Here is a 21311-nt window from a genome sequence, read left to right as displayed (position 1 = left end):
TCACTTCCAAAGCAGAAGCGAGCTTTGGCAACTGGAGGTAAGTGACTTGTCCAGTATCTGAGGCCATATCTGAAACCAGGACCCCCCATCTCCAGGCCTGGTTTTCTATCCACTGAGTCACCTAGCTGCCCCCTAAAACTACACAAGACTTCTTGAATAAAAGGCACTAAATTAGTATTAAATCTTAAATGAACTCATGAATTTTAATACAATTAAAGTAAATTATTTTCTTTAGCCATTAAGCTTATACAATAGGAGAAAGCTAACAATGATTATTATAGAACAATATGTTGAGATTTACTTGGTGAGAAATTTATTGCATTTCTGAAATAGTTAACATAAAAAAATAGATGTTTTAAAATATGTTCTAAAAAAACCCCTCATTCATAAGTACAAAGAGAAAGCACTATTTCTGGACCTTCTTTCTGCCTCCAGAGGTAGTCTGTGGTTTATCGATGGAGCCTGTGGGTAAGAATGCCAACTCTAATCTTGGATACCACTCCTGTAATCGAGGTAACACACTTGAGTTTTGTAAGATTTAACAGGAAACAAAGGAAGCATACAAACTAGCGATGTGGAACTCACAGACAGTTTTATAAATCAATGAGTTCCATTCAGTTTGAATAAAGGAAGAAAAAGGGGATCCAAGAATCACAGAGGCCAATGATTAAACAACTCTATTTGTAACTGGATGTTGAGAATGAAGCCTGACCTCATTTAATTCTTTCTTAGTTTATAAGCCCTCTCCAATTTAGCAAAATATAGGGAAGGGTTAAGGAAAGTCATTCCTTCTTGTCTGGATGCCTCTTTCTTTTCATCATTTTTGGTGGCAATTAATTATGTATAAACCCAGTGATAAAGACATTTTATACTAAATGGTAAATGCCAGAAGGACTATCAGTAGAGGGAAATTTAAAGAAACTTTAGAAATACTTTTAGTACTTTCGTATTCTCAACTTCAATTCTTAAAATGTCTAGCTGGTACAAATAACAGAAGATTTCTAGTAAAATAACTGCAATACATAATGGTATAATTTCAAAAATGCCTTCTTGTAAGGTCAAAGGAATGGATGTGTGTTTGGGCTCCCATTCTGCAAAACATTAAACAAGCTCAGAGACTTGTTTGCCCAGGGTTAATGGAATAGGTAAGGGCAATGTAGGGACCATAGCTTGGGTGCAGGGCTGAATAAATTTCTGCTAGTAGCATTCATAGTTAGTAACCGATCTTTCCAACTCTATAAAGAAAGATGAGAGCAGACTTTACTTCATACAATCATCTAGAAGAAACTATAATATTAAATACTGATGAAAATAAGCCTTCTGAGATAGTTGTGGTAGCTTTTGTCCCTCAAATACTATGATTTTAAAAACTATAAAATGAAAATTTACAAAGAAAATTCAGCATTTGACAGGTTATCTTTACTTATCCTAAGTGTTCTTTTTCTATGTTTAGTACTATTTTATAAAAACATTTTCAAGTTCTTTAAAAAGTTTAGAATATGCTACTTAAAGTTTTTGTAAACAAGTGTAAAGTTTATAATTCAGACTCATTCTGAACATTATGGTTAGTTAGAAAAATTGATGGCTATAAAGTCACATTGTGGGAATCTGAGACAGTATAATTTTTTAAAATAATATATTATATTTTCCTCCAGGGCCACTTCCCCAGTTTTTACTTGAAATGTCAGGAGAGAGCATCTATTACTATTTCTTTCTTTGAGGTTCTAAGGATAAACCTGAAGGGTTACTGGAGCTTCTAGTACTGGCACTCATGAGCCCCTACCCAGTATCAGCTAGAATTAATTAACTTTTTGAAAAGGTATATATACCTTTATATGTATAGTAAGGACAGTTGTTATAGAAATATCCCCCCAAACCTTAGGGCATACTCTCCCTTTGTATATGCAAGATCCCTGGGGAGAGGGCTCTTAACTTAGAAAGCACATGGGGTGAGAAGGTGAGCTCCCAATTCCTGATTACTAGAAGTCATTTTCTCCCTTCTGACTGATGTTGGAACTGTTATTTAAACTAACTTGTAGTGTTAAATATAGGCCCATAGATATGTCTGACTCAGCCTATCACAAGATATGATCTTGGTGGCAACATCCAATGACCCAAACGCCCTACTGATCCTCTCAAACTGATTAAGAACTTATTCACATCTAGTTTTACTTGATTAAATCCAAGATGTCCAAGGCTTCTGAATTTGATTAGGTTGAAATGAAATAGAAACCCTTACCTTATACACAGAAAAATATTTTCATTTTTTGGGTAGCTTTTAAATAAAAAAAAGCATGTGTTTGCATATATATAAATATATACGTATGTATATATATATATATATATACATATATATGCACACAGACACACACAAAATTACTGTTTTGATCTTTAGAGTACAGAAATTTTCCATTCTCACTACTCATTGAATTTCTCCTCATGGCAAAGAAAGTGGCTTCTATGGCCACTTTCACCTCAGCTCTGCAATCCTATGACCCTCCCTTCAAGGGCTAACCCAGGCATGAACTCTATGAAACCTGCTGGTTTTAACAGCCTAACTCTAAAGCTAAGCACCCATTGGAGGCAAGGACACATTAAGAATTAATTTTCAGCAATCTGGGGGAACTGTTGGTATGGAAACTCCCTCGGCACTTAAAAAAATTAAAAAAACATGCACTTAAAAAGCTTAAAAAAAATGTTTCTCTGACACAGTGGGAAAGTAATGATTCTGTGGATATGATTCTAGATCTTCCTGTCTTCTATCCAATAATATTATACACTGTCCCTCTCTTCTAAAGGACTACTGGTATACCTGAAAAATGCAAGTCCATTTATTTTGATTTTTATGCCCTTCCCCCCAACACACTTATACATATGTCCCTCCCTCCATCCCTCCCTTCTCTCTCTCAAGTTAGAACCTTAGAGAACTGCCTGAGAAGGTATTTGATTTATCCAAGGTCACAAAACCAGGAGGTATCAGTGCCAAGACCTAAACTCAGGGATCCCTGGGCTTCAGGGTCAGCTCTCTATCCACTATTCCATGCTGTTTCTTTTAACTCTTTGTACATGTATGTATATATAATAAGGTTGTGCTAGGATGGAGATAAGTTAGCCTATTCCCAGAATAAAAGGCAGCAAATCATCTTCTAAAATATGTTTTTCCAGGAATAATATTGATAAATTAGTGAATCTATTTTAAATAATCTGACATTTGTGCCTTGTTTCAGCCAAGAATTTAAATTTTGATTCATATCTCTGGGGACAATAAAACCATAAAAATAACTTCTAAGGTGTCTACTAGGGGGACTGGGTATTTCATCTTCATGAAGAATTTCTACAGGAACTAGCAGAGTGGTTATGGTCAGTCAGACATGCACAGCATGGCGCTATCTCCAGAAGAATGAACTTGCAAGTTTGTCTCAACGTTTCCTTCAGCATTTGGAGAAGTACGATCAAAGATCAGTTAGGAGATAAAGCAAAGAGGCCATTACTAGGTCACCGAGAAAGAGAACACTTTACACTGACAATGCATTTCAACATATTTTCAAAGTTATTTTCCAAGCTGAAGCTCCAAGTTGAGGCTCTAGTCAGTTCTAGGGGGGAAGTGCAAATAGAAAACTAGAGATGAGAAAACACTACTATTTTTTTCCACTGTGAAATGAATTTTCCTCATAACACATTCCCTTCAAATGTTTTCTCCCACTAAGAAGTAGCCTGTAATATTTCACTAACATAGAAGTAGTGATTCTAGTTATAAATCCATAAATCAATATTTGGGTTGGGATTGGTAGTGTTGAGGTTTGAAACTTTTTATTTTTTAATTAGTGAAAAAACCTGAAACTTATAAACATATTAACATCTGATCAGAAAAATCAATTAGCAAGTCTTTAAGTGCTTACTATGTATTAGGAACTATAAAATAGCTTTTTAAAAATTCCTCAGTAAATACTTTGGATTTAAGAGAATGATTATCTACTGTTAGAGGATTGGAAACAGTTTTGAAAAATTATAAAAAATACTGCCATTTATGTTGACACAAGCCTCTAAGTTTAGCCAAATATAACAGAAATAATTTCTTGGAAACAAATTCTTGTTCTAAATGGTTATTTGTGAGTAAAAAGGAAGTAGAATTGTACTGTTTTTCAATTTCCTTTATTGAAATTATACCTCTATGAGTATGCTCCACTTGACAGAAACAATTGGAATTTATCTTTTATAAGTACCTGTGAAATTCCTCCACCTCTGAACCTCTCTTTACTATAGTGGCTCAGAGAGGTGACTCTGAGCTCCTACCAAGGGAGAAAGGCTTTGAGGACAGATCTTGGGAAAGACTACATGTCTGTTGCCAATGGACCTATAGGTAAGGTTTAGAGAGCCTCACTACCAGGTGGAGCAGCAGGAGGAGTTTTTTGGTCTCACTAGTGTCCTAGGGTGTGAATAGGCTACACTGTTGGTGGAGGAGGCAGACACTGTGATGAAATTAAAGATCTTTCTCCTCCCTGGCTCCCCCTCCCACCTCCATCTCTTTCTCTGGTAATCAACAGTACATCCACTGCCCTATTGTTCCATGGGGCATCCTTGTTAGCTCCTGGAGAGCAGAGCTGTCTGCTTCAGTATTTTTAAGTCCAGGGCTTAGAATGTTTTAAGTACTTGATAAATTACTTTTTATGGATGTGAGGAGGAAAGGGAAGGAACATGAATCATGTAACCATGGAAAAATTTTCTTAATCAAATAAAATAAAAAAAAAGGGAAACAAAAAGAATTTAGCCATCAATTCAATTAAAGAAATACAGTCCCTACCTTCAAAGTGTTAAAATAAGCTTAGCATTGTATACAGAGACCAATACACTGTGGTAAAATAGAATGTAATGGACTTCTGTACGAGCAGCAATGCAATGACCCAGGACAATTCTGAGGGATTTATGGTAAAGACGCTACCCACATTCAGAGGAAGGACTGCAGGAGAGGAAACACAGAAGAAAAACAACCACTTGAACACATGGGTTGATGCAGACATGATTGGGAATGTAGATTCAAACAACCACACCAATGCAACTATCAATAATATGGAAATAGGTCTTGATAGACGACACATGTTAAAACCAGTGGAAATACGCATCGGTTATGGGGGGGATGAAGGGGAAAGTAAGAGCATGAATCATGTAACCATGGAAAATGTTCCTAAAAAATAAAAATAAATAAATAAAATCAGCTTAACATGGGCCATCTCTTCTTTTAAGCCACCTTGCCAATTGCTTCCAGGTTTATTTTTCTAGAATCCTATTTCCATCATTACTTACAGAGGTCCTCCTAATGGCGGCCTGATATCACCTTCTCATTCATGGTGTTGCCCTACCCTACAGGGTTACTTATCACTTTGGTGCCAATTCATAACTTTTCCCAAGGTCTAACTCGGGTTCTACCTTTTCCTTCACTGAATAGCTCATACTGGACTCTCACTAATTTAATTCCTTTTCCCAACTGAAATGCACAGTTAGCATATGATCCCTGCTCCTTCCCTGAATATCATGCTGCCCTTTTGTGGGTGTGTATCAGGTATCATGAAGCTACGGGATTGCCCACCCCAATCCATTATGGCCAGACCTCACATCCTGACCCTCCCACCTGCATATTCTAAGCCCCTAAGGAATGGGCGCTGGGTCTTATGGGTCTTTGGTGGGACTGCTGCTGTAGCAGCTATCAGAAAAGAGAAGTGCCTCTCAAGGGAATAAATTTTTCCATACTGGAGTTACATAGAATATAAGAGAAGGGATGACCAAGGCTAGAGATTTTTTGGAATGATCCCACCATAAATATTTGTGTATATTATGGGCAATATTCTCATTTAGTTGTGGCTGCTGGAGAGAAATAGTCCTTATCTTTTTTGGGGGGGGGAGACAGGAGAGTATCCCTGCTTTGCTCAAGTACCAGTGGCCACTTGGAGGCCCGATCCCACTGCTCATGGGATGCTCTTTGAAGGACTTGGGCTGATTTCCTCCTTAGGTGGAATGGTGTCTCCTTCCATGTTGCCATCTCCTCCCTCCACAATACTGGTGGGCCTTCTATGAACATCTAGTTAGCCCTACTTACCACTCAGCCCTCCTGAACTCAAGCAATCCAAAAAGTTTTAGGGTCCCCAGGACAAGGCATTTGGGGCATATGCCACAACACCTATTTCAGAAACTGGTTCTAAGAAGTGTCCTACAAATAGCTCTGAGTTTCTTTAAAGATCCTGGGTCACTCAAATCTCATGTGTGGTAACCAATAATTACATTTTTTTTCCTACCTCTTCAGACCCAAAGCCCTAAATTTATGGGCTAACTATTACATTATAGTATTGAACACAAGCATGGTTGCTAACTAATTAGATGAACTCACATGTGACTTGAGAGTTTTCTATGAAACTACATAGTTCTCCAAAGAATTATCACATTTCATTCATTCTGAAATTCAGAGAATACTTAAAAAAAAAAAAAGGAAAAAAAAAAAAAAAGAAAAAAGTTGTTTCAACTCTCACTGCTATCAAACCAATGGGTAATGTTGACTAATTTCAATTTCAGCTCTTCTTTCTGTCTACCTTCTTTTTTTTTTTTTTTTTTTTTAAACCCTCACCTTCCATCTTGGAGTCAATACTGTGTATTGGCTCCAAGGCAGAAGAGTGGTAAGGGTAGGCAATGGGGGTCAAGTGACTTGCCCAGGGTCACACAGCTGGGAAGTGTCTGAGGTCAGATTTGAACCTAGGACCTCCCGTCTCTAGGTCTGACTCTCAATCCACTGAGCCACCCAGCTGCCCCCTCTATCTACCTTCTGAGAGACATATTTGAAAGCAAAATAAGGTCTCAAAGAAAGCAACAATAGAGAAAAAAGGGCAGCAAAGGGTCCAAATTCCCTGCAAAGTGCCTACAATGGCCCGAAGAGCTTACATTTATATAGTATTTGACCCTTATAAAGTACTTTCATATGTTCACTGTCTCATTTGATCCACACCAAAACCTTGAGAGATATGTACACAGCACAAAACTTATTATCCCCATTTTACACAGGAGCAACCTACAGCTCAGAGATTCAATGACTTGCCCAAGATCACTTGCAGAGCCAGAACTTCAGCCAAGCCTCTGAACTCCAAAGCCCATGATTCTTGGACCACATTCTCCTACTGCCTTGAAAGCAGAGGGTGGCTCTAAGCAGAAATCTCACAATACACATTTTCTACTGAGATTTCAGACTTAAGAGATTCTACCTATTCTACCTTTGGAATGTACTCCTTAGTCCATCCAAGAAAGTCCAAGATTGTTTACCTTTCTTGTAAAATAGAAGAGTGCAGGTCTCTCATCCTTTAAATGGAAATGGAGTGGGTTGCAAAGCTTTTGTTCCTAAGAGTTCAACCTTACTTACAGGCCAAATGAGCTTTATTTAGCATCTGTATTTTCAAAACCTATAATAGTAAGCTAATATTACTTTATTTTCTTTAGAGCAATTAAAAAAACCAAAATGGTTACTCAATATAAAGTAAAATGATACAATCAAGTAAGGAATATTAGATAACAGTAAAAACTTTACAAAATGATGCTACCTGCTAACCAAAAAGTTAATAAAGCTATGAATGTTGAAAATTACATAGTAGAGGCAAAAACCTCACATACTGGATTTTAATTTACAAAGAAAGAAAGAAAGAAATCCAAATAGTCTAAGTTAATGCCACAGCAACGGTGAAGCTATCTGAAAATTTCCTAAGCATTTCACAGATTCAAGGTGGTGCCAGTTTAGAAGTGTTCACATACTAAGAAATCTGTTAACTGATATTAAGCAAGCATCCTTTTTTGCAATCTCAGTAATACCAGCATAAGGGGAGAGAGAAGATGGGGGTGGAAAGACTTCCTCTGCCCCCAACAGTAAGCACCCGTCACCTAGCTAGTCTATGGGCAGAAGGGACATTCTCATGACTTGGAACTCTGCATGTATGAAAACAGATTATCTAAAATTTTCTAAATATAACAAAAACTAGTTAATAGGAAGAGTAAGCCAACTTTAAATGTTACAAGCTTCTTGGAAGATTAAGAGATTTAAGAAAAAATAAATTCTCAACTTGAGACTTAAGTAGATTCATTAAAAAATTCCTTGTTAAAGGAACAAAAATTAAATATAAAAATCATCTCTAAAAATATGCGTTGTTTCTCATTAATGATTTGCATCCATTCTCTTTTGCCTGAAAATTGATTAGTATGACCAGTAACAACGAGCGTGGCTTCGAACGCGGAGGGCCGGCCTCCGTCTGTCCCTCCCGCACTCACCTCGTGATGCAGCTCCGCTATCTGCTCTTCCAGCTCTCTCACGTACTGGGTGGAGTCAGACTTATTGAGCTGCCCTTGAACCTTTCCTTCTTCTTTCTGTTTGGTGATAACAAAGCAAAACAAATTCTTCAAAGGGATTTTCTAGGTGTCCAAGTTACAGTATCAGATGCCTCATTTCAGAGCACTGGACAGCTCTGTCCCTTGAGTGTCATCGCCCAAATCCCAGCACTGACCCAGCCAAACTCATTCTGAGAAGGGATAGCTGCTGTTCCAGACACCTCGGAGTACAGACGTTTTCACACCTTTTTGCAGTCTTAGGAAAGATCAAGTAACTGACTTAGTCAAAGAATTAAATTCTTTTTCCCCTAACAAACTTCTAAGTAATCGAGTGCGTCACGGCGTCTACCAGAAAGCGTGGGCCGCGCCAGGAGGGCTCTGGGCTCTCGGGCACTGCAGGCACCTCTGCTAGGGCCCGAGGCTGGAGCAGCCAGTACCGACGTGCATCAGCAGAGGGAGTGCCCGCCCTGGGAACTGGGCCCTGCCCTGCCCTCCCCCAAGAGCACGGGATCCTCTAGGCTGCACCCCAAAGAGCACTGCAGGGAGCCTGTTTATGCCTAGAAGGAAAAAGAAGACTCCCCGTGGCTCCGGCCAGGACTTCTTCCTGAGCGAGCAGGACGCCCCGAGGGCTGCCCCCTCCGTGGAGGCCCACAGCGGCCGCCTGGCTGCACACAAGGTGCATTTTCTAGGTCATGCTGTACCGGGACAGGGACGAGTGGAAAGCGATCGAGTCACAGAGGAGCTCCGGGGCTCCCTCAGAGGTTACCTGGGGACGCGTGTCACCATGTATAACGGAGCGGGGGGCAGCCTGCCACGGGGAGGAGGAGGAGGAGGATCAGGAGCGTCTCTTAAATATTCCCATGATCCAGGAGAAATGCTGAGGGCATGTTCTGTCCTCTAAAACTCAATTCGATTTTACCTTGGCCTAAACCTGACCAATGTGGTTGTGAAGAGGAAGATTTCCTGGCCTCTGTCTCCTCTACTGCGGCAGCCAAGTGGTGCCGTCTAGAGTCCTGGGCCTCTTCTTGAGTTCAAATCTAGTTTCTGACACTTATTAGCTGAGTGACCCTGGGCAAGTCACTTAACCCTATTGGCTTCAGTTTCCTCACATGTCAAATGAACTGGAGAAGAAAATAGCAAACAACTCCAGTATCTTTGCCCCCAAAAATCCCAAACAGGGTCATGAGGCATCAGACATGACTGAACACCAATTCCTTCTAATTCCCTCTGAAGGTAAATCACAGGAGATGAAATGTAAGTACAATTTAAAATGATATCATTTTTATTAATATATGTGAATAATGAATGAGCACATTCAATTGCAAAGAGATGTTGATTTGCATTCATAAAGGCAGTTCCTCACTGAAAGCTTCCTAAACTGTAGAAATTACAGGATTAGTTTAAAAAAAAAAAAGTAATATCATACCTCTTTCTGGTATGATTCATAACTCCTTAGGTGCATGCAGTGCCCATTACTGAGGAGGAAGGTCTAGAGAGGCCCACCCATCACTACATTCATTAAGCCAGCTTGGATTCAGCCCACTTTGAAGTTCTAGAATTTATCCTCAACTGTGATTTTAAAAAATATCTCAGGGCAGCTGGATGGCTCAAGGGATAAAGAGCTAGGCCTGTAGAGCGGAGATCCTGGGTTCAAATCTGGACACAGCCATTTTCTAGCTGTGTGATCCTGGGCAAGTCACTTGACCCCACTGCCTAGCCCTCACCACTCTTCTGTCTTGGTGCCAACACTTAGTATTAACTCTAAGACAGAAGGTAAGGGTATTTAAAAAAAAGTATATTCCCACTTAAAACTTTCTGAATGTGACAGGTAAACTATTATGTAAATGAAAACAGAAGCCAGGATTATTGGAAAAAGCATGGTTATTTGAATAAAGCAAAGATGGTAAAAATATAATGGGCTATCTTGGAAGTTCTTTATTACAGGGGGGCCTAAAGTTGGGTTTTAATTGACAATATTTATATTTTAGCAAGAGGTTAGACTAGATAAGATTCTAAGTAAGGCCTGCTAGCTCTTGGATGGCTTTGTGACACCTACGAGTCTGATAAGCAGGTCATCTAGACCCTTATAGAAGTCAATGACAAAAACATTAACTAACAGAGGTCCAAGCATAGAAACCTGAGGCATGCCCAAGAGAGATTTCTTTTCAGGTTGACACGGACTGTCTCTGTATCTTTTCCTCATTTACTTATCTGCTCAAACCAAGAAGAATAACTTAATTAGTTAAAAAAACTGGAAAAATCTGAAACCCAGAGATGTTTGTGGACTACTGCACATTTGGCCATTGCTGATTATAGTTTAACCTGCAGAAATGAAGATTTGAGAAATATACTGGACAAACATCATGAATAAGGGTGAGGTTTCACTCCATGGAGTTCTCCTCTCTGCCTTCCTGCCGAAAAGACAGCGGGACCTCAGAGCTGAGGTGCTTTCAGACCATAAGTGAAGCTTCTGCTGGTCCCAGGCCACTCCTTATGAATGAACACAACAGTATTTTAGCTGAGAGTATAGAGACTGTTGCAGTCATCCAGTGAGAAGCAAGCCCAGGACTTCGGCAGAGTGACCCACCATGCAAAAATGTCCTGTCCTAAACAAGGCAGGATGGTATAGTGGAAAACATACTAGGTTGAAGTCAAGAAGATTCCCACTTCTATTGGTTATGTGATCATGGACAATTCAAGAACCTAATCTACTGAATTTACTGTGTTCATCAAATAAGAAAGTGTGTATAAGCACAAGGCAGATTTTAAGGGCTGCAGAGAAGCAGAGGCCCTTCCTGGGTAAAAACCTGAGTGCAGACCAGGAGAGTAGTGATCATACCTTTCTCGGGATTAAACCATTTTGGAAGCACCAAAAACTTGCAGACCCTCAGAACCAGCAACATGGAAAAGTCTGAAGATTGGCATAGTGTCTCTCCAACCCCAAGTGAGCAGATTATCTTGTTTTAGAATTGATACTAGACATCAGATCTCCTGACTGCTGTTGCTGCTGACCCCAGCCTCTGTCAGTTAGCTGGCAGGCTCTACAGGTTCACAGTGAGAGCTGCAAGACTCTCTATTAGGTCTGAGCCCTATTTATCAGCTATAGGCTTCAGACTTAGCAAGATTCAGTATCGAAGATCTTTCTCTAGAGTCAGAAGGCAAGAGATAAGATACTTATTATACATTTAAAGTCATGAAAACATATGCAAGTTGTGAAGGAGGAGGAGGAGAAAAAAGAAAGGAAGGATAGAAGATAAAGAGAAAAATAAATATTTCAATCTGTCCTCAGAGTCCGTCACTTCTCTTTCTGGAGACATGATCAGATAATTAACATAAATCTCAAAGTCAAGAAATCAGCTGAAAATAATGAGCAAATGGCCAAAAAAAATTTGATATTTTAAAAAAAGTTACTATGGTAGCAGGGAGGACTAAGATATAAACAGAAGTTGACTACATTGTAAAAGCAAAGATTCAAAGAGAAATGCTAATTTGATCCAAGTCCAATAAGAATTACTGGAATAGTTAAAGAGGTAAAAATTATAGAGAAAAAAATTGAGAAAAGAAATTAGAGTTATGTAAGAAAATTATGAAAAGAGAACAATTTGTTAAGAGTAGGACCAGGAGGAGGAGGAGGAGGAGGAGGAGAAGAAAACATATTGGAAAACAGAATTGCCCAAATGGAAAGAGGAACAAAATCCAAAATCTCATTGAAGAAAAGAATTCCTTAAAAATCAGAATCAGGCAAGTGGAAGCTAATGACTCTGAAACATCAAGAAACAATAAGACCGCATTAAAAGAATGAATATTTAAGAAAATTACCTCATCAGAAAAACAACTAACTTGGAAAATAGATCTAAGAGAGATAATGTGAGAATCATTTGACTACCTGAAAGCCACGATCTTAAAAAAAAAAAAAAAAAGAGTTTGGGCATCACCCTACAAGAAATTATCAAGGAAAACTGCCCTTATATTCTTTTTTTTTTTTTTTTTTAAACCCTTACCTTCCATCTTGGAATGAATACTCTGTATTGCTTCCAAGGCAGAAGAGTGGTAAGGGCTAGGCAATGGGGGTCAAGAGACTTGTCCAGGGTCACACAGCTAGGAAGTGTCTGAAGCCAGATTTGAACCTAGGACCTCCTGTCCCTAGGCCTGGCTCTCAATCCACAGAGCCACCCAGCTGTCCCCTGTCCTTATATTCTTGAACAAGAGGGTAGAATAGAAATGGAAACAGTCCATCAATGATCTAGTGAAAGAGATTCTCAAAATGAAACAAAAATATTATGCCCAATTTCCAGAGCTTCCAGGTCAAGAAGAAAATACTGTAAGCAGCCAGAAAGAAATAATATAAATATTGTGGAGCCACTGTCAAGATTACACAAAATTTGCTGGATTCCATATTAAAGGAGCTAAAGACTTGAAATATGATATTACAGAAGGCAAAAGAGTGAGGATTACAACCAAGAATAAAATACCCGGCAAAACTGGGTATAACCCTTAAGGGGGGGGGAAGGATGTTTAATGAAATAGTGAACTTTCAAGTATTCCTGATGAAAAGATTAGAGTTAAATAGAAAATCTGACATTCAAACAAAAAAACATGAGAAGCATAAAAAAGGTAAACATAAAAAAGTAATCATAAGGGTGTCTCAATAAAGTTAAATTGTTTACATTTCTGTATGAGAAGATGATGCATGTAATTCCTAAGAACTTTAAAATTATTAGGGCAGTTAAAAGGAGTTTAGATAGGGGTGATTAGGTGGCTCAGTGGATAGAGAGCCAGACTTGGAGACAGGAGATCCTGGTTTCAAATCTGGCCTCAGATAATTCCCAGCTATGTGACCCTGGGCAGGTCACTTAATTCCAATTGCCTAGCCCTTACCACTCTTCTTCCTTGGAACTGATACTTATGTATCAGTTCTAAGATTGAAGAAAAGGGTTTGGTTTTTTTAAACTCTTACCTTCCATCTTGGAGTCAATATTGTGTATTGGCTCCAAGGCATAAGAGTGCTAAGGGTAGGCAATGGGGGTCAAGTGACTTGCCCAGGGTCACACAGCTGGGAAGTCTCTGAGGTCACATTTGAACCTAGGACCTCCGGTCTCTAGGCCTGGCTCTCAATCCACTGAGCTACCCAGCTGCCCCCTGTTTGTTTGTTTTTTTAAGGAGTTTACATAGACAGAGGGCATGAATATGTTGGAACAATCTCAAAAAAAAATTTTCAGTGCATCCGGTGAGAAGGAGGAAGGGAGAAATATAATGGGGAAAATTTTCTCATATAAAAGAGGTGTGCAAGGAAGAGCTTTTACAGTGGAGGGGAAAATGAGGGGATAGTGGATAATGCCTGAACCTCATTCTCATCTAAATTGGTTCAAAGAGGGAAAATATACACATACTCACACACACACACACACACACACACACACACACTCAGTTATGTATAGAAATATAATTTACCTAATAGGGGAAGAGAATAAGAGAAAGAGGAAAGGGGAACATGATAAAAAGTACTAATTAAGGAAGGCAGTGGTTAGAAGCAAAATATAATTCTGAGGAGGGACAAGGTAAAAAGAGAGAGAAGAAGAAATAGAAGAAAATAGGATGGAGGGAAAGACATAGTAATCATAACTATGAATGTAAATGGATGAGTTCAACCATGAAACTGAAGTAGACAGCAGAATGGATTAGAAACCAGAATCCAACAATATGTTATTTAAAGAGACAAACTTGAAACAGAAAGACACACAAAGAGTTAAAATAAAGAGCTGGAACAGAATCTGTTTCAGCTAAACTAAAAAAAAAGATGACAATCATGACCTTAGACAAAATAAAAGCAAAAAATAGACCCAATCAAATGGGATAATCAGAGAAACTACATTTTGCTAAAAGGTGCTATAGACAATGAAGCAATATTCAAGATTTTTTATAGCAAGTCTCTCTGACAAAGGCTTTTTCTCAAACATAGATAATTGAGTCAAATTTATAAGAACACGTGTAATTCTCCAACTGATGAATGATCAAAGTATAATTTTAAGAAGACATCAGTTATCTATCATCATATGAAAAAATGTTCTAAATCATTACTGACTAGAGCAAATCAATTAAAACAACATTGATGTACCACCATAACATCTATAAGAAACTACAAATGCTGGAGATGAGAGAAAATAAATACACTAATGAAATGTTGGTAGAGTAATGAACTGGTCTAACTAGGCTAGAGAACAGTCTGGAAGTATACCCCAAAACATATATATAAAACTGCACCCCCTTTGACACAGCATATCGCTATTATGTCTGTAAACTAAAGAGATCAAAGAAAAATGAAAAAGATGACATATATAAAAATATTTATATCAGCTCTTATTGTGATGCCAAAATGGAAATGAAATGGATGCTAATCTATTGGGAAATGGTTGAACGTATTATAGCACATGATTATGACAGAGTATTAATGTGCCATTGGAAATGAAGAGCAGGATGTTTTCAGAAAAAGATGGCAAAGACCTATGTTAACTGATGCAAAGTGAAGTGAGAACTGGGAGACACTAATGGCAATGTTGTAGTGATAATCAACTATGAAAAGATTTACTCTGAGCAATACAATAATCTAAGAAAATTCCAAAGGACTAATGATGAAAAAATGCTATTCATTTTCAGAGAAAGAAGTGATAAATCGTGAGTGAAAATTGAAGTAAAATTTTTTCACTTTATTTTTCTCGATTTAAAAAAATATGGCTAATATGGAAAAATGTTTTGCATGTTTTCAGATGTACAACTGATCATATTGCTTGCCTTCTCACTGTGTAAGGGAGATAGTTAAAGGAAGAGAATTTGGAATTCGAAATTAAAAAAGAAAGCAAGCCAACAAATAAAAAAATAAATAATGAAAAGATTTTAATGTGGTATGGATATAGTGGGGTGGATCAATGGTATATATTAGTCATCTAATACACAGTAATAAATGACCATAGTAATTTAGTGTTTGATTAACCCCCAAATTCAAACTTTTGGGGCAAGAACTCACTATCTGACAAAAACTATTAGAAAAATGGAACATAATTTGGCAGAAACTAGACATAGACCAACATATCACATTGTAAACCAAAATAAGCTCAAAATAGGTACATGACTTACATACATAAAGGGTGATATCAAAAGCAAATTAGAGGAGCATGGAAAAGATTACTTGTCAGATCTATGGATATGGGAAGAGTTTATGACCAAACAAGAGATAGGTAAAATGTATAATTTTGATTACATGAAATGAAAAAAGTTTTCCACAAAACCAATTCAGTTAAAATTATTGGGAAAGTTGGAGAAAAATTCACAGCAAGTTTTTCTGATAAAAGCGTCATTTCTATAAGAAGGCAACGCAAGCCCTGGCATTTAGGAACTTCGGCGTTAGAATGTTGAGGAAGTTGATCCAGTGACCGTTGGAGGACAGCAAAGGGTTCTGGGATGGAAGAGCCAGAAGGAGAAGCTTTTGGGGGGGAAGCCAATGTGGGAGGTTGCTAATTATTGGCAGAGACTCATAGAAGTGAGCTTTGGAGGTTTTTCCTCAGACATTCAAAGAAGACCAGCATTTCTCCTGATACATCTTGGTTCCTGAGGTTCACTGGTAACCAGCAACTGCCTCAACAGAGTTGGGGGGGGGTGTCTGGACTTCCTTTGGGGAGCCGATCCCCAGAGCCCTCACTTGCTGTGGGCATCGCCCAGTAGTAGAATCCCTGTGTCTAATATCAATCATAGCTTTAGAGAAGATACAATAGTGGACACGGGAATGTGAAGCTGCGTTCGGGGATCGCTGGGTTCAGATCTTGGGGTCTGAATCTCTGTGGTTCCCTGGCATGGTGAAGGACTTGGGCTTAGGGAATTACCCTGCACCCTCTTTCCTGTGAACCCCATTCCTATTCCTTCTGTTATCAGTTCCTGAAATAAACCCTCAAGTTTATCAAATCAGATATGTGCGTACCTAGTGGTGGGAGGCACAGTGTAAGGGTTAGTGAAGGGAGGCAGGCGGAATCTCCATTTAAGCCTGACTCCCTGCTGGGAAGCAAGGGGAGGTTTCTGTAGACCCCGGCTGGCAACAGCATCCTATCAGGGTTACATTCACTTCCCCTAGTGGGGACAACATCCCTTTAACCCTTTAACCCTGGCACGACTTTCGGGGGACCCCCATTATCCTCAGGGAACCCTGTTTGTCTCCCAGTAAGGAGGGGCGGCAGTGAGGGAGGAGAGGACATTACACATTTTACTAGTAGGTTCCCAACTACACCCCAATCCTCCTAATCACCCCCTTCTTACAAGCGGCAAGCCAAGAGTTAAGAATCAAGAGAACAAGCACATTTAATAAGAAAACCTGTTAGAGGTCTAGACGGCACCATCTTGAGTGGGGCACAGCACTGAAAGTCTCCAGGGACCAATTTCTCTGGAGAAGCAGCTTTAGCAAACAGAGCAAAGGCAGAGTCGAGTTATCAAGCCTAACAATGGATGGGCACTAGGCAGAGCTCTCTGTCTGATTAGTTGTTCCTTCCTGTTGTACTCATTCTGCAGCATGGTTTATGGGTTGTGCATGGAAACCATCCCTCACTACTTATTACATTCATTTTGTGGACACATACCAGTGGTTAAAACTAGAGGTAGAAAGGGTTTGTGCATTCATACCCACCACCATGGCTGTGATTGCATCTTTCTTACAATTCTACTTGGGGCACAAGTCTGAAGAAAAAGTAACCTTGGCCATTTTGAAAGAAGAACTAGCCAAGATGATAGAATTAGAAATTGGGAAACACTTGAAAGGAGGAAAAGTACAAGAGGCAGAGGCAGTGATGCAGTTGATGGAGACAGAGGGTGCAAGCCAGCACGGGGCCAAGACAAATTCCAAACCCAAAGACACAAGCAGGAGCAGAGGCAGCTATCCCCATCCTATAGGACCAAACCATTTTACAAGGAGATGCTGGGATTGCTCGCATAAAAACCCATAAGTCCTTTTCTAGTAGGGACTTAGCCTGAAAAAATGAATGCCCGATTGGGATCAAAATCCCCTTAAGTCAGTAAAGGAATTTAAACATGCCATTAGACTTTATGATCCCTTGTTTAAGGACACTGAGATCCTTTTAGCGAAGCTTTTTACTCCAACACAGGTCAAACAATTTATTCAAGAGACTAGGAACAATGATAACTTGACATCATGGCCGACAGAATATGCAGATTTGGAATTGTCTAACCAAGGGAACATGCATTTTTAAAAAGAGGTAGAGAAGATCTCACTGAAGCAATGGTCATCCATGCAAATAGGTCTGATAGCTGGGGGAAATTTGAGAGAATTAAGCAGGAAGTTGGGGAACATCCTAGTACCTATCTCAATAGGCTGGTGGAAGCTGGGGAATCCTTTCTTGGTTTTAGAGATTTGGCAGAACCTAACCTCCAGCACATCTGGAGGTAGTTCATAAAGGAGAGCAATTTACCAATTAGAACTTATTTTCATCTGCATTGTCCTGGGTGGGAAGAGTTGTCTCTAGAGGACTTGAGAAAAACTGCTTCATACATTTATACTGGCTCAAATGAAGGGGAAAAACAATCAGAGAAAAACAAAGATGATACCATCTCAGATCTTAAAAGGCAGCTTAAGGAGGCTAAGCCAACAATCAAGCAAAAGGAAATCTAAGAAATAAAAAACTTAGCCACCTTATAAGCTAACACTAGAACCCAATACCAGCAAAGACAAACCCCAAACAATAGATGTTGCTTTTTGCATAGAAAATTTGGTTGTCTGGTATGGGAATGTTATTGTAAATTACAAATTAACTTTAACAACTGCAACAACAACAACAGAAGAAGAAATTACACTAACACATATACAAACTCAAAATATAGCCAGAATAACTCTTATTCAAGGAAGGCTGGTAGATGCTGTGACCATGATTGTGGAAATGCAGGAAATGTAAATAGTAGCCCAGACCTCAAAACAATGGAAAAGTACATTTCCCAGGGAACCAGGCCTCGTTATTCTGGAATCCAGGTTAGCTCATGAAGCCAGGAAGCAGTGTTAACACTCAAAGTAATAGAAAATGGGTGCAAAGGCAAAAATGCAAAAGAAAATCAAAAGGAGAAATGTTGGGATATAAAAATAGATGGTGGAGATGGTATAGTAAAGAATAAATTTAAAGAAATGACAGAGGAGGAGATGCAAATGATCTAAGATGTGGAAGAGATTAGAAATAGAATCTATGGGACAAAGATAACAGATAATGATCCAAGAAAAACACAGACAAACATAAATGCATTCACAAAAGAATGGGAAGCAAATTCAATGGCTATCCTAAAAAGCAAAAGCAAAGGCATTAACCAATGCAAAGCACAAGAAGAAGCAAACTCAAACCTTGAATCTTCAAAACACACTGACAAAGAATCTACAGACATGTAAAATCAAATCATACAAACAGAAAACATACCACAAGAGCAATTACCAACAAAAGCAAAAGCAAAAGTTAGAGACAAGGTCATTAGGGTGTTCTACACAGATTAAAACACAAACTGCTAAGCAAACAGACAATACAAACCAAATCTTCACATGTGATGTTGGGAAGGAAAGACAAACATTAAGATTTCTAGGCATGAAAGCAAGCAAACTTCCAAAGGAATTGGTACAAGGAAAAGTTATAATGGAAATGAGTTACTGGGAAATAACAATGATTTCAAAATTAAACCCAAGAAGGAAAGAGTTTATTCCTAAAGCATCTCCTAGGATAAACTCAATCCCAAGTGTACCAATCCTTCAAGCTTGCAAACACATAGAAGAGCCTATAGAAAGATCTAATAGATTAAAGGGAAACCAAAAGCAAGCAGACTTATGCAGAAGCAAGAGAGAATGAAGGGGAGAAGGGAAACAAAACGACATACAGAAGCAGAGGTAGCAACAGAAGGAAACAAAAATACAAAACCTTTGTTGTCTACTAATGCAACCAATAACATAATGTATCCACCATAAACCTTATCCACATTCAATCTTGTCAATGTAACATATAGGGGGCAGCTGGGTAGCTCAGTGGATTGAGAGCCAGACCTAGAGAAGGGAGGTCCTAGGTTCAAATCTGACCTCAGACACTTCCCAGCTGTGTGACCCTGGGCAAGTCACTTGACCCCTACTGCCTACCCTTACCACTCTTCTACTTAGGAGCCAATACACAGTATTGATTCCAAAATGGAAGGTAAGGGTTTAAAAAAAAAAGTAACATATAAAATGACAGAATTTGATAGCAGTGAAACCTTTAATCACAGGCAAACCTTCCTTGAATCAAATCTGGACAAATCACAAAAAGAAATGTTCAAGGAAGATAATAAGTCTTTTCCTTACCCCAAATCAATAATGGTAACAAAGCCAAAGTATAGCAATAGAACCAAGCATGACAACACCTGGAAACAAGGACATGCACCCATTCATACTATCACACAGGATAGCATGTCAGAAATGTAGGCAATAGAAAAATCATGCCTAGGGGAAGTGAGCTTAAGTCATGATAAATCCACAGGGGAAGAAAAGGGTCTTGGTGGAAAACAAAGTGGGATTAATATGCCACAAACAAGTTTTCCTGTCATTTCAGATAAGGCCATTTCAGATAGGGAACTGAGCCAAATTTGTAAAAACAAGTAATTTCCCAATTGATAAATGGTCAAAGGATATGAACAAGTAGTTGTCAGAAGAAGAAATCAAAGAGATCAATAGTCATATGAAAAAATGCTCTAAATCACTAATAAATTGGAAGGTGCAATTTAAAATAATTCTGAGGTGCCACTTTACACCTATCAGATTGGCTAACATGATAGAGAAGGAAAATGGCAAATGCTGGAAGGGACATGAGAAAATTGAGACACTAATGCACTGTTGGTAGAGTTGTGAACCATTTTGGAGAACAATTTGGAACTCTGTCCAAAGAGGTATAAAATTGTGCATATCTAGCAATATCACTACAACGTCTGTATCCTGAAGAGACAAAAGAAAAGGGAAAAGGGCTTATATCAACAAAAATATTTATTAAAAAAAACCCTTTGTCATTGTCATGATTGTGATGAATTCCCCAAACAGGTGATTATTCAACAATTAAAAGTTTTTAATTTTTCTGTTTATCAAACAGAAGGACAGGCAAAACCAACCAAGTCTAGAAACCCAAGACCAGGAGATTTTTACAGAAATCAAATTCTCAAAGTAAAAAAGGCATAAACCAATTCTATTCCATATAAAAATCATGAATGAATAAATGATGTCTAGTTCTGGAAGTTCCTTACAGTTATGAAAACTTCTTATTTAAATTGTACTCTTAGCTATATTTTTTAGGAGGCTCTTAAGTAGTGTGATCACCTCTTAGAGCATTACTGGGAAACCTGTGGCTGAAACACTGCTTACATGTTAAAATCTGCTTTCTTCCTGTCTAAGGAAGTGCCCTTCCTGTGGCAAGATCGGAGGGCTACAACCAGTATCACACATACACAGAGAAATAAAGAGCATCTATAATATTTTTAGACACTCACGTTATAATTCTTTTCAAAGTCCAGGGCAAGAGCTCTTGACCTTTTGGCATTATGGATCTCTAGAGCAGTTTGGTGAAGCTTGTAGGATCCCATCTTGGAATTTTTTTAAATGTACAAAATTAAATACATAGGATTACAATGGAAATTATTACAATGAAATAAAAGTTTTTTTCTCATCTAAGTTTGCAGACTCCTATAATGGATTCATCAAATTCGAGTTCTGACCTAGTCTCAAACCAACCAAAAAGGGAGAAAGGGAAAAAGAATGCCATTTTATTTATTTCTTGAGAGATATCAAAGTGAAAACCATTTACTTAAAATGCAAAGCACTAAAATGAAAGTACAGATGGAAATTTTGATTTTAGATTATACAATGAAATCTGCATAATTAACCTAGACTTCTAAGAGATGCCAAAATGTCAATAAATACTTTTTTT

General features: G+C 38.5%; 1 protein-coding gene across 1 annotated transcript in view; it reads right to left on the bottom strand.

Moving 5' to 3' along the window:
- EVI5 (ecotropic viral integration site 5) overlaps positions 1–21311 on the bottom strand; it is a 143844-nt gene that overhangs the window by 24250 nt on the left and 98283 nt on the right. Inside the window, exon 20 of the mRNA XM_044674835.1 lies at positions 8293–8388. Within this exon, the coding sequence (XP_044530770.1) occupies positions 8293–8388 (96 nt within the window). The remainder of the gene's footprint in view (positions 1–8292; positions 8389–21311) is intronic.

Source organism: Gracilinanus agilis, chromosome 4, assembly GCF_016433145.1.
Source record: "Gracilinanus agilis isolate LMUSP501 chromosome 4, AgileGrace, whole genome shotgun sequence".
Taxonomy (NCBI): Eukaryota; Metazoa; Chordata; class Mammalia; order Didelphimorphia; family Didelphidae; genus Gracilinanus; species Gracilinanus agilis.
Note: the sequence above shows the minus strand (reverse complement) of the source record. Positions and strands in the feature narration are given on the sequence as shown.